The sequence below is a fragment of the Theropithecus gelada genome, chromosome 6 (assembly GCF_003255815.1).
Source record: "Theropithecus gelada isolate Dixy chromosome 6, Tgel_1.0, whole genome shotgun sequence".
NCBI lineage: Eukaryota > Metazoa > Chordata > Mammalia > Primates > Cercopithecidae > Theropithecus > Theropithecus gelada.
Window position 1 is genome coordinate 111,496,248 of NC_037673.1, and position 15,273 is coordinate 111,511,520.

At 35.7% G+C, this 15,273-nt stretch overlaps 1 protein-coding gene across 2 annotated transcripts in view; it reads right to left on the minus strand.

Annotated features, from left to right (window-relative positions):
- Positions 1–15,273, minus strand: part of PGGT1B (protein geranylgeranyltransferase type I subunit beta) — a 52,991-nt gene that overhangs the window by 15,607 nt on the left and 22,111 nt on the right. The window contains exons 4-6 of one of the 2 annotated variants that reach the window (XM_025389354.1): positions 11,713–11,864; positions 10,260–10,392; positions 4,866–4,911 (exon numbers count right to left, since the gene is read on the minus strand). In XM_025389354.1, the coding sequence (XP_025245139.1) occupies positions 4,866–4,911; positions 10,260–10,392; positions 11,713–11,864 (331 nt within the window). The remainder of the gene's footprint in view (positions 1–4,865; positions 4,912–10,259; positions 10,393–11,712; positions 11,865–15,273) is intronic. The other variant, XM_025389355.1, reaches the window with a different exon arrangement.

A 15,273-nucleotide genomic window follows, 5' to 3' on the forward strand; every position in this document is an offset into this window, starting at 1 on the left:
ATCCTCAGTTGGCGGGGGTAGGCGGGGCAGCAAGAATAGTTTTATCTCTAACAAAGCAGGAAAATTCAATTCTTCCAAAACAAAAGGAACATTTTACCCTAAAACTGTACAAGACGAGCATCCCTAATCCAACATTCTGAAATCTGAAATGCTCCCAAATCTGAAACTTTTTGAGCACCTGCATGACATTCAAAGGAAATGTTCACTGGAACATTTCAAATTTCTGATTTCTAGATTAGGGAAGCTTAATTGGTAAGCATAATGCAAATATTCCATAATCCAAAACACTACTGGACTCAAGTATTTTGGATAAGGGATACTCAACATGTACTATCTTAAGGGAATCATGGGGATAAAGAGAATCACTACATTTGATGATCATGGCCTAAAAGGATAAAATATATCTGTTTAGTTTTCATGAAAAATGGGCTCCAAGCTAAGCAACAGTTGGAGAACAGTAGTTGAATTAAAAAATATATATATATATAAAATAATATTTAAATTGGGGAATGAGAAAGGCACATGAAGAAACTAAATTAATAACAAACTGTAACAGAAATACACCTTCCAAATTCAACTTTCCAAGCAAGAGATGCAAAGTGGAATACAGGATAACTAATTCATCAAATAGTACAGTGTACAAGGGCATATGGAATAAGACATGAATGACCAGCTTACAATCCAGCAAAGATAAACAGAGGTAAGTACCGTAAAAATGGCATGAATTAAGTATTATGGGAATACAGAAAAGGGAAATATTGCTCAGAACTAAGGGAGACAAAAGATGATGAAATGTTTTACAGAGAAGGTGACACTGGAAGCCCTGGAACCAGGTATAGAAAGATAGATTAAACTCTTGACAGTTATGAAAAGAGAAACAAGCAGAAGCAGGTGGAAAGGAAGCATTTCAAGCAAAGGAAAAGGAATATTAGCAACGTCCAGAGGTGAAAAACCACGTATAAATGTTTGGAGAGTATGTTTTCTTACAACCTAGAGTGCATGGAAGGGGTCACTCAGATGTGGGTCTACAAAGTTAGACTGAAATCAGATTACAGACAAATAAACTAAGGGACTTAAATGCAGGCAGGACGAGATTACTGAGCAAGCACAGGGTTTTAAAGTGGGTTATGACACTTACCTGATATGTGAGCCTACTAAGCAAGTGACTTCTCTGAGTGAAATAACAGTAATTATTGTGGTTTTGTACTGTGTCAACTTGGCTAAGCTAGAATTCTGTTTCCCAGGATCCACTTCCCTGTATGGTCAAAAGTTAGAGAAATCTGTGTGAGACTTGTAAGGTGGAGGTTAAGTAGCACTCATTACCCTGGTTATGGTTAGAGGAGATAAGCAACAAAGGCAGTGGTGCTAAGTCCAGCTTGCCCTTATTCTCCCATAAACTTGGCATCCAAATTCTTCTTACTCTTGCCCTGGTTACGTCAGGCCCACATACTGTGAAGGAGCACCAGCCCTTCACAGACTTATCCACAATCTGGCAGGTGACTGTGTCTGGCTTTCTAGATTTCCCTATATGGCCTGACCTGTCCACCCGTGCCACTGCTTCAGGAGGCTTGTCAATGATTTTCCCTGACCCTCCAACTACCCCTTTTATCTTCTTCCACAATTGTGTATAAAATATTTCTATTACAGCCTTTATTCTTTAATACTCATAGTGGTTTTACTTCTCTGAGTTCTAAAACAAAAATGTCTATTCTCAGAGGGTTGATATGAGGATTCAATGAGACTGTATGTAAAGTATCAGATGGTAGTGGGCACACAGCAGCTGGTTAATAAATACATTATTTTCCTCTTAGTCTGTAGATCAGGGATTATAAATTGATAATTTATGGACGACAACTGGTGTAACTGGCAAATTAAAAACAAAAATAGAAAAGGATATTAAAATTAAACTCAAAATTCTGGATTGCTGGATTCCCCCGGCCAAAAAATATTTTTAAAAATCAATAAATCTATGTTAGTTCTGAATAGCAACAACAGGCTGAAGAGGAGAATGATGGTTTTAAAAATATGCAGTTTGAGATACTGAAGTCATATCGAGAAAGATGCCTGGCAAGCAAATGGAAAGGGGGCTATGCAGCACAGAAGCAACAGTACAGATTGGGAAACACAGTTTTGGGTGCCATCAACACAGAGATAATTAATAAAGAACCATCTGTTAGTTTGTTCAACTATGTGCCAAGCACGTTACAGGTGCAGAGGATACATCAGTGTGTAACACAGGCAAAAATCTCTGTTCTCATGAGGTTTAAGTGAGAAGCAGCAGACAAAAAACAAATAGATAAAACATAGGTCATTTATAAAATAATAAGTGATATGGAGAAAAATAAATCTAGTAAGGGGGTTAGAGAATGGGATGTGTATGTGTAGTTTGTTCGGAATTCTATTATAAATACTGCAGGTGTATCTGGGTGGTTTGCAATTTTAAATCAGGAGCTTGAACCAAGATCTGAAGGATGTGAAAGAAAACCAGGTGTATGCTGGGGGTGGAGGATGATGGAGGAAGATTCTACATACAAGGAACAGCACATACAAAAGCCTTGAGATTTAGGAAGAATTATCAAAAGAAAAGAAAGCTGAACTGAGGGAAAGAAATGAGAGGAAGAAACAAAGATGGTGAAGGAACCAGAAGTAATTCATGAGGAAGTAGGACAAGTGGAATGTGATGTTTTAAGAAAGAAGCGGGGAGGTTAATAGCTCAAATGCTTCAATAAATATAAGATGAGGAATGAGAAAGATATTGGATTTGAAATACAGATCACTCATGACTTTCAAAGACAAACTTCCTAAGTTCCTGAAGGCTTACACAGAGAATGACAGAACAAGTCATTTGTGAAGAAAAGTGAATAGTACATTTGGACCACTTTTCCAAAGACAGTAACAATAAAAAAGAAAAAGAGAGGACACAGTGACTTGATGGGGTGGCCAAATTGTAGGACTTTTTAGAAAGAGGTTTCACTTGCTAGTATAGATAGTGATGAGAGGGGGAAAGAAAACTAAACCAAAATCCTTTAAGGTAGCACTTCCCAGCCTATCTAACTTCATAGCACACAAAGAAAATTAAAATATTTGGTATTTGTAGGCCATACTGTAATACTGAGGAAGATGATCCTGGCCAGAGACAACCTTACCAGGGACTCCAGATACCCAGGTACTGCTTGGTTGTTCCAAAGGCTGAAGGGGCTCTATTTTGGTATAATAACCTATTTAAGATACACTAATACACTGTGACACTCTGATTAAAAGGCCTTCCTCTAGGGCTTTTAGGCCTCAAATCTACCAAGCCAAAGTTACAGATAGAGGGAAGATACAAGCTTTAGGGCACAAACTATAGTCCATCACTAATGATCCTAATGGGTACAGCCTACTCAAGTCATACCAATTCAAAATCATGACTTGTATAACTCAGGAAGATTTTTTCCTGACAGGACCCATTAGACAGTGTCATGTTTGGGAAGCCCCTCTGTTTCATATTCCAGAGAATATAATCCCAATGTCTTGGAAAGAATATCAACTGTATTACAGGTGAGGTGACTCCTCAGCCAGAGTGTACATTAATACCACCTACAATAGTAAACACCAGATCCTGTCTTCTCAGAAATTCTTAGAGCCACCAGATTTCCTTTTTGTACAACTATAACTACATCCCTCTTGATCATGTGGCGATGACTAGTAACATAATTGTTACTGCCAGCTCCTCCCACCCTCCATCTCATAGACTCAGGCACATACAAAAACTACGGTGTCATAATTATAGTATGGCTTCAGAGGACAGTGTTCTATATACCCCTTAGAGACACATAGTCTACAACTACCTAAATTTAAGGAGGGAGTGAAGAGGTGAGAAGGGGAGGAAATACTTGATAGGACAAAATCCCAGAGTATATACAAGGCTATGGGGTTAAGGAATATTTGTTAGAAATATCTTTTTATACAGGTTTTATGATTTACAAATCACTTTTCCCCATATCTCTTATAATCCTAATAACAATCCTAAAGAAAGATGCAATCCTTTCTACTCTATTGATGAGGAAACCCTTAGAGAAATTAAGTGAGGAGCCAAGGTCACTCAGTTGGTGTCAGGGCTGAGACCAGAACACTGCTCTGTTCTTTCTGCTCCATTATGCTAGCAAAGGGATAGAGATAACAAATAATCATACAGAAAACTGTTGTGATGAGGAGGAAACTGAAATTCACTCAGAGAGGCTCCATGACCTGGCCTCTTCCTTTTTAGAAAAGAAGAATGGAAGCTTATTTATTTCCAAATGGAAATTTCAACTTGAGAGAACTCAGGCTATTGATGTGCTGACAAACTTAGTGACTATCACATTATTCTAGTTCTTCCAAAAGTGGAAAAAAACACGAAAGAAAAGACTGTATTAATGTTTGCACTAAATATAAGCTAAGCAGCAAAATGTTTTATGATTATGACTAATAATTTTATTAAAGAAGGTAAATAAAAATTTTCATTTCTTCATGAACTTGTTCATTCATATTTAATATTCTATATTTGGTCTAGCCTTTTAGAGTTATGCCAAAGAAAACCTGTTGTTTTCTAACAATAGAGTAAGAAACAATCCCAAGATATTTTCATGCAGCTAACACCTGAATAGATTACTAGAAAATATCATATGAACATCCCAGCCTGAATAATACCTGAATGATAACTGACCAAAGAGGCTTCAAATATACAAAATGGTGTCAAAAGAGAATCAGGAAAGTGACAAAGAAGAAAATTATGCTGCACCAAGGGTTGAGAAAAACTTCTGAGGTTCTCCATACTGAAGACACCAAGATGTTGTCTAAGGGAACAAAAGAAACTACATGTTCACTTATTTAAGATGTCTTACCATGAGATTCAAGTCCAGCTCCCTGTGCCAGTCCATTGTCATAGGACTGAAAAAGAAAAACATTGTTCAGTTTAATAGGGAAGTAATAATGATAATAATAAATGAATAAATAAGTTGCCATTGCACTAAGTTTGTGGTCTCTTCTAATTTTATTTCTCCTTTATATCTTCCAAAATATGTGTTTTTCCCCATGGAGAATAGAATTAGGCATTTTCAAATACCTGATTTTGTCTTCTTATTCACCAAGCCAAATCACTAAATGTATACACTAGGCACATTCTGAGAATAGATTGTTCAAAGTTATCTACATATTCAATCTCAATTCAATAAAAGCTCCAAACCTTACTCCTTTACCATTGCAAGTATGCATGAGTTGGAGGAAAATATAAGGATTTCACACTGATAGAACATTATAAACATGAAACAAGTCTATTTGAGGCAGTCTGGGGTCACTGAGAATAATGATAGCCATTACTGGGTACCATTATTTGAATCTCCCCACATACACTCCAAAATCAAAACAGAAGAACAGTAAAACTTTGAAAACTCAAACCTTAGCAAAGCAAGAAGACACACTCAAGCTTCAGATTACCTGTCTACAGAAAAAGAAACATCAAATCCCAGCAAGCCATCTATTGCAACTCTGACACACCTTTGCAGAGAGCAAGGGTGATTTATGAAAAATCATGAGGAGGGGAGCTAACAGTAGTTCCGAGACTGATCTAAAATCACTGCCTAAAAGAGAAAGTCCACCCTAAATATGAGAAATACAGGCAATTCTCACTTTGCACAGTTCTCTTATGCACACATTCCAGTTGCCATGGTTTAGCTAAGTACACAACAAACTTCAGTAACCACAGCAGCATATTAACTGCAATTGCAGAAAGTACAAAACTCCGTTACTGGCTCTTCAGTCTGCAGATCACTACATAAATAAGAGATGTGCATCATGATCAGTGATCAATCACACCACCTTTTTCAAAGTCTGTTAGGAATTGGTCATTGCACATGTTATTCAGTTCACACACAGATAGCAGATGTGGTTGTGCTCTTTGTCTCTTAGTGATAAACCCACATGATGTTTTATTAAAAGGCATAACAAAAAGAAGGGCTTGGCCAACAAAGATGAAAGTGCAGTAAAGAAATAAAAAGCATTAACACTGGGTATGAAATTAAAATTAGAGTTATAGAAGAAATAGCTATTACGGGGAAGTTGATAATATTGCTGTTTGAGACTCTAGATATACAGTCAGAAGAACTAAGTGAAGGTGAAACATCTATAAGAAAGGGAAGGGCTTGTGATAAAAAAAGATGAAGATGTTCTAGGGAACTGCTATGGGCAAAAAAAACTTCACATAAAAGGAATTCTCAGAGGTTTCACAACACCGAAAACACAAAACATACGTTGGAAGCTGACAGAAGCTTAGATTGTGGTCATTTGCCTACACACAGAAAAAAGACTCCATCTTATAACTTATATAATGAGAAGAGGGCAATATTCTCAATATTTCCAATGTTTAAAATTATAGTATACGATATACTGATTTTACTATTTAAAACATTATAGTATACTATATGCTGATTTTATTGTTTAAAACATTATACATACATTTATAACTGACAGGAAGAGTTTTCAATGTTTTGACAAAAATTTTAAAGGTCACAAAACAATCATAATTTTTCCCATTGATGATTAAAATCACTGTGTATCATTTCAGCTTGTGTGGTTATCATAGCATGGCACTATCATGCAAAATGAGGATAGCCTATTCTGAAAGAGGCCTGGCAAACACAGTACTGGCTATATGGAAGGCACTTAAAAGAATGTGCAAGTCAAGGTGGCAGGGCTCAAATTTTGCTGAAGAAAATTAAAAACAGAGGGAGAAGCCCTTTGAAAATCAGGTAATGAAGGATAACTCAAAAGAGCAAAATTCAGATACCTGAGAAACAAAAGAGAACCGTTTTCCTACCATAAAAATCATGGAACAATCCCAGCTACAAAGAAAAGCCACCCGTTAAAGAAAGCATACTTCATTACAATGAAGAGAACAATCTTAAACTAGGAATTCTTCTAAGAAAAAAAAAAAAAAAAAAAAAACTCCATAAAATTACTAACATACAAAGTAACTCTGAGATGAAAACACAGCAAATGAAATGAAAACACCTAAGTATATAAAAATCTGCCTCTACTCCCAAGAAGTAGGCATGAATCAGAAGAAAACTGTAATGTAGCACTCCACACTCAAATACATATCCTCAAACAAGCATTTGGAAATAAAAAAGGAAATTAAAAGTTAAAAACAGATGAACAAACAACAGAAATAAAAAGAGAAATAGTGTTAGAAAAGAAATAGAAGAAAAAGACAAAATAAGAAATAAATTCTAAATTACAGGATGACTAAGGAAGAATAATCTCAAATGAAAATACAACAAGGGACACTGAAAAAAGCAGAAAACAGCCAAGAGAATAAAAATGAGATAAATAAGTCAAAAAGGTCAAAGAGAAAGTGGCTGAAAAGAAGGTCAGGCAAAAAAAAGAACAGACACTAAAATGGAATTCCTAAAAAAAAAAAAAGAAGAAAAAAAAAAGCAAATGCAAAATAATGGACTAGAACTAGGGGTCAGCAATGGCCCAAAGGCTAACTCTGGCCTGCAGTCTGGATTTGTATGGCCCTCGAGTTAAGAAAATGGTCAATTACACTCATAATAAAGGAAATAATAAAATGAAAAATCATGAGAGGAGGGGAGCAAAATTAAAAATATACTGAAATATCATTTTTTGACCACCAGAAAAAAAGGTAAAAACAAAGAAAGTATAACACTTTTTACTGGTGAGGCTATGTGAAAACAGGCACTCTCCTATATTGGTGGGAAAACAAACTGGTCTATTCTTTTTGAAGAGAAAATGGGAAATCTCTAATAAAATTACATATGCATTTACCTTTTGATCAAGCAATTCCACTACCAGAAATTTACTCTGAAGATGTATCTATAACAATATATAAATATATATGCAGAAAGTTATTAATTACAGCATTATTTGTAATTGCAAAATATATGCTCTAAATATAGAATTGCTGAAAAAAACCATGGTGCATTCACACAGTGGAGTAATATAATAGGAAACTATAAGAAAAAGAGAAAAATCTCTCTGAACTGATAAGGAGTAATTTTCACATTGTACTGGTGGTTTTTTGTTTGTGTTTTTTTCTCCCAAGCTATACTGTTAAGTGAAAAAAGCAAACAGCAAAAAAAGAGTATGGTATGCTACCTTATGAAGAAAGAAAAAGCATTAAAAATATACGTATCTTCTCATCAGTAAGAAATGGAAGAAAGATAAACTGAAAACTAATGAGAATGGTTACATACAGGGTGACAGGGAACAAGATGTTAAGTACGGGAGTTAAGAAGAGGGTGGAAGACAGGAAGGGTGAGGGGCAAGGAGTCATACTTCTCTGTATGTATCTTTTTGTATAGTTCTGAAGTTAAGAACCAAATTAATTTTTCACATATTAAGTAAATAAATAAAGTCAAAGTTGTGGGCAGGAGAGGGCTAAAAGTGAAGGAAAAGCCTAAAATGGAAATCAAAGACTAACAAATAACCTACTTGTATTTCAAGCAGATAACATAACCATATTAAAGGAGGGAAATAAGTAACTGGAGTACTTCTTAAATATAGTATTCTGACTATATGCCCTCAGACTCAAAACAAAAAGAACCAATGTATTCTGGGTAATAGGAGCCGGGATTGCTTGTCACTTTCAGAGAATGGAGTCACAAATGAAAGGACGAAAGTTAAAATGAGCCCTGTGGTGTTAGACTGAAATCTGAGGCATCACGATATTCATGGTTTTAATATATAGATACATAGACACAGAAATATAGATTGTGTGTGTCTGTAAGGGGATGCCTATGTATGCATACATTTCCTATCTCTGCCTGAGAAAAGGCCTAGAAGTAATGACATCTCAATACCAATGAGCATACCTAGTACCCAGATTCAAGTTTCTAAACTCTATCCTCTAACAAGAATAACCAAGGCTCCTCAAAGAAATGACTGATTCCAGAGCCGAGGATGGAAAAGTAGAAGATAAACCTGGAATATCTTGTGCCAGAAAGCAAGGTCTTCAAAGAATGAGGGTAACATGTCAAAAGGGCATAGAGCCTACTTAAAGGGGCTCCCCCAGGCCTAATCTGGGGCAATCTGAGCATCAAAATAATGACAGTAACAGATAACAACCCATTGAATAAAATTAGAAACTAGAGTCCATAGAGATATAAATAAGTAAGTACAAGTAAATAAATAAATGAAGGCAAAGGGAAAGTTTTTTTCAAACAGTAGAATTTTAACTGATATTTATAGGAAGGATGCGAGAGCTGGAAAACATTCAATGCATACTAACAACACTATTGGATAAAAATTTGATTAGGGACTCACTGAATATTTACAGTCTCCAGATATCTCACCACAAGATATTCAGTAATTACAAAGGGAAAAGTACTAACTTCACAGAGAAAACTCTGGCATATGCCATCTTAGCCAAGTGAGCAGACATAGGGCAAATCAACTTGCTGCACCTCCAAATACAGTGCACTGAGAAGCCAGTATTACTTCTGTACCATTCATACCAAAAATTCTTATCACCCACCCTCCTATCAAACATAAATCTCTTTTCCTCTTAAAACTCCTTTAATGGTCTCTTCTTTCTGTATCCACAGGCTTTTTAAAATTTGTGCTGTTGTAGATTCTACAAAAATCTGATCCACAGTTACACATTCACTTAAATGCAACTCCATTCTTCTTAGGAACTCATAGACATTTTCACTTTGAAATACTGCCTACGAAAAGTTGAATTAACAGCCTAAAATATTCTAACAGCCTCAAAATATTCTAATCTATAAAATGAAACACTTCATTTGGAAAATAATAAACCTATGAAGCAGTAGTTTTATTTCTCCTTTTATACAGAGATGACACAGTACAGCAAAGGATAGTTCTGCTGAGACTAAGCTTTCCTTACTAATGCCAATAAAAAGTCTCATCAAAGATAACATAACCTTCCAGTTTGCTTGTCAGGACTCTCTACTAACTCCTGCTAGAATAAGCTGTCAATATTTGACTTTCAGATTTTACTTCTTTTTCTTTTAAGTCGATCAATCCCTTTCTTATAAAGATACTGCTTCTTTAAATAAAATCATATTAAATTTTAATGGTCAAGGAGTCAATCTGTACTTCATTTCTTTATTGTGGTCTGATACACAATTTACCTAAAAAGCAATCTTAATGCTCTCATTTACAAATGGTTGGTGGAAGAGATGAGACATACACTATAATACAGTCCTCATGTACCAGCAAAAACAACCTAAATAGTCAATTTTATCAATAGAACTCACCATACTTCTTCTAATATAGGTGATGGCCTTTTTCATATCCATGCCTGACCAGTTGTTGAGCATATAGCAAATACAGGAAGCACAGTACACAAATCGCATGTCATTTTCACTGCCTTCAGGTACTGCACAAAAACTGAAAATAATAACAACAGTATGATTTTCTATTAACAATGGACTCTGATTTTTTTTGCATGGGGGTTAGAAACACCTCCTGTGTGTCTTTACTTACAGAAAAATCTGTTGATTATTCCACTTTTATTATTCAATAAAGAATAAGACTACTAACTTGAATAATAGAAAACTTTCTCTAAATCATCATTCTAGTACAAACTTTTGATTTCTTGGTCATTTTACACACTACCATGTTACTCCCTCCCAGATGCTTACTCAGCATACGCTTATTTGCTCCCAGCCAGGGACAGCTGCAGTAGACTGGCTTGAGGCAGAAAATGTAAAAAGTAAAACCTGAGACCCACTGGGTAGTAAGAAATTTCCAAGCCCAAGTTTTTCTACGTGAAATTTCTTCTAAACGTATACACAGATAACCATTTAATCGATTGATTATACTGTATTTTAATTTTACACATTAGTTGTATAGAAGTAGCAATCTATGTTGTATATGTATTTATAAACAAGAATAAGGAAGCAATAATCAAAGGCTACTCTGAAACACTGAGACATAAGCCATATATGTACTGGCTGAAGTAAATATTTAGTTTCATAGTGTTTCCAATTAATGTCAATTTATTCTAATTGTCTACATTTATTTTTCCCTCATCAAGAGCAGTGTTTTGAAAACACTGACAGGAAAACAGAGCTATTAGTAGATGGAACACAAAGAGTTAACAGCACAGCAGGATTTGTTTGCAGTCTTTTCCTTAGCCTTTTTACTACTGCTTTATCCCTTCTCAGACTTAAAAATCTTTTTCTACCTTAAAGCTCCAGGAAGATTCATCTGTAGACATACCACGTGAATCACCAAATATTAATGAACATATGAACTCCTTTTTTTATCCTTTAAAAACGTCACAGAAACTACCCTACCTACTCTGGAATATAATATTCAATGTTCACCCCTTTCTTCCCTAATCAGCATAAAGCAAGGAACTGAAGTTCAGACTAAACATATACATCCTTCAAAATATCAATTTTTCATCTAGAATGTAAATTAGATTCCAATTCTGAAATTATTTGACCATTTATTTATGTACCCATTGTCGTTAAGAAGGAAGAGAAAGGTGTTTGGCTATTGTAATTATTTTTATTTTCACTCACAGAAGAAATCTTGGGTCACTTTTTTGATTACGCACTTTATCATGTACCTTGTAAGCTTTAGGTGGAGTTCTAACAATAAGAGTATGATCCTCTAAAGATCTAGTATAGTATTGTATCCATTTTTTAGTTCCAAAATATTTTTTTTATTACAAAAAAAGTAACAAAGAATCACTCATACCTCCCATCTTCCAGCTGGAGGGCTCTCAAGCCTGCTAAGCAAGCTTCTTTATTTACTCGGCTTAAGTCGTCTCCAAGAATAACTAAGCATGAAAGGCCAGTGTAAGTCATTGCTATGTGGCCACTATCATAAGGATGAGCTGTTCCAGGAGCCTAAATACAAAATTAATATGGTACTAATTAATGAAGTGATATGAAAACTTATTTCATTAAGAAATCTGACATAAGGTTTTAGTAAATAGTAAAATTAAATGTGGCTTATACTGATTTGTATAGACATCTTATTGAGAAAAACAAATCTCCATTTTATATATATCTCAACATGAATATGATTGAATACATTCCAGGCTACCTAATTTTTAATTCTTTGATATCTCAGGCATTATGGAAGTAGTGATGATATTCAGGTAAACCAAAGTATTTATTACTTTTTTTTTTTTTTTTTTTTTTTAGTAACAGAGTCTTATCTGTCACCCAGGTTGGAATGCAGTGGTGCAATCATAGATCACTGCAGCCTCCAACTCCTGGGCTCAAGTGATTCTCCCACCTCAGCCTCCTGGGTAACTGGGACTACAACAGGCACAAACCACCATATCTGGCTAAATTACTTAAACCTCATCCTTAATCCTTAATCTGTCTCCTAGACTCTCAGCCACCACTCTGACAGCTCTATGTGATACCACTTGGAATATCTAGTTTCTTTTACCACCCAGAATTCAGATGAAGGTAATACAGCATGAAGTGAGACCTAGCTTGCCTAGAAGATATTAGGGTCCAGGTGAATGAAGGTCCAAAAAGGAGTTTCAGGAGAGTCTGTGAACCAAGGGCAATAATGGTTTCTTCTTCAATTTTACTCCTGTTATTTTGAAAATGTTTTGGTGCAGGCGTCGGTTGGGGGAAGGATCATATTTTAAAAGTAATGACAGAGACAATCAACTCTATCACTTATAATTTAAGTCTTATAAAGTCAGAAAAGCATATAGCCTTCCAGAAAAAAAGACTTCTGAAACAAAACTTATTTTATATAGCACAAACCTAAGTTAAATATCACAGTAGTGATCACCACATAAGAAACTAAAAAACGATACAATTAAAATAAACTCCTCTGCCTTCTATAATAAATGTAAACTTTTACAATCATTGAAAGGCATAAAATCCTGGTTCTATTTCTCACTGGCTTGCTTAATGTTCCTAATTCTAGAAAATGAAGATATTAGTACCTACAGCTCACAAGGTTATTGTGACAATTAAATAAGTTACTGTCTAAAAAGCTGTTAGTTATCTTAATGATGATTAAGTGCAAGGCAAATATCAAAGGGGCCACTAGTTCTTTGGAGTCAAGATTCAAGGGTCTTGAAACCACTCATGACTTAACTGTAAGATTTTCTTGCATACTGACCTTCTGTGGCTCCTCACAGAATGAGTGTGAACGGTGTTCACTACTCTTTTTATAATAATCTGAACCCACCCCACCTACCCACCTTTAGATACACACTTTTTTTTTTAAGATAGGATCTTGCTGTGTCACCCAGGCTGGAGTGCAGTGGCACAAATCTCAGCTCACTGCAACCTCCGCCTCCAAGGTTCAAGCAATCCTCCTGCCCTGCCTCAGGCTCCCAAGTAGCTGAGACTACAGGCACGTGCCACTACATCCAGCTAATTTTTGTATTTTATGTAGAGACCAGGTTTTTGTCATGTTGCTCAGGCTGGTTTCAAACTCCTGAGATCAAGTGATCCATCCTCCTAAGACTCCCAAAGTGCTGGGACTGCAGGTGTGAGCCACTGTGCCTGGCCAGATACACAGTTCTTTATATGGTCTCACAAATGTACCAAGCAAATTTCCACCTTTACATCTTTCATTCTAAGTTCCTCCTCAGAACTCAAGCTCCAGTTCTCCTGGCTATCCTACTCCACATTTACAATTGACTTCTTAGAATTCCTATTGCATATTTAACTTTTTGATACTTAAAGTAAACACCTGCTATGTTAAAAGAACTGCAGGGAAGCCAAACATAAATTAAATGTGGACCTTAACCTTAAGGGCAGAAGGTAAGTCTACTCAAATAATTACAATAAAATGTAATGAGCAGTCATAAGGGAGGGATAATGATACATAGGTTTAAAAAGGAATTCTTTTCTGCAAAAGAGGAGCTTGGGCAGCTATAGATGAAGAGGAGGCATTATAGGTAGAAGAAAAAGTAAAAGCAAATTAGAGAAAGAAAATTCTGGGGTGCACATTAAGGACAATACAAAATTTGACAGAGAGCATGGGATTTGTGAAAGGAAATCGTGAGAATAGTGGGAGGATCCATCAGTTTCTCAAAAAGTGCTCTACAGCCACTGAAGGTCCCAAGCATTTATCAGGTAAGTCAATGAATGGTCCATAGAGAGTTTGGTGGTTTCAGAAGAAAACTCAGTGACAATATTTTACTCATATACTGTACTGGACAAACCAATGTGCCTCCTCACATTCTCTTGGCCTAATCTGTCTCCTAGACTCTCGGCCACCACTCTGACAGCTCTATGTGATACCACTTGGAATATCTAGTTTCTTTTACCACCCAGAATTCAGATGAAGGTAATACAGCATGAAGTGAGACCTAGCTTGCCTAGAAGATATTAGGGTCCAGGTGAATGAAGGTCCAAAAAGGAGTTTCAGGAGAGTCTGTGAACCAAGGGCAATAATGGTTTCTTCTTCAATTTTACTCCTGTTATTTTGAAAATGTTTTGGTGCAGGTGTCAGTTGGGGGAAGGATCATATTTTAAAAGTAATGTTATTAAAGCACTGCAACAATATAGGTAGACATCTATATATAGTATAGTACTACACAATGGTTATCATAACCAATGGCACGATATTCTGTTCATTATGACTAAATGAAGACATTACCTTTATTCAGGATTAGCTTAAGTTGGAAAATATGATAGGCATGAAAAGGGACAAATTTTCTGAATCCTTTGTTTTCTCATTCCCTGCTAAATACAGTAGGCACCCATAATTGGAGTCCTGCTGGTAAATACATATGACCTTAACACAGGTAAGTTGTTTTACAGCTTAAGGCAGAGGAAGAAAGCTGAAGTAGTACCTCTATCAAAGTATGTCATCTTGTGCAAAATCACTACTATTTATTCCAAAAATTTGAAGCTGATTATGGAAAAACTGGTAGCTCTCCATTTACCTTGCAAGTGGATATAAATCTTGATATACTCAGTCCAACAATGGTTATTATTATAACCATTATATTATAATATAAATAATAACAACCATTATATAAGCAGGCTGGCCCCATCAAGGAAAAAGTTTCTATGTTGTGAGGCCTCTTTAGAAAAAATGATGCTTTTCTCCACTTTATACTGTAGAAAAATATTGATATTTTGTGTACATATGGAACACCTACAAAGTTTCTTCTGGGTCTGCTCCTTTGAAGAAGAAAGCAAGCTCCTCCCTCTTCACACTCACTGTTTTTATACTGGCATGTGCTGGTATCAAAGCCTTTGGATATAACCATGAAGAAGTTCTGCATATTCTCATAAGTCATTAAAATAATCACTACCTAGGTCT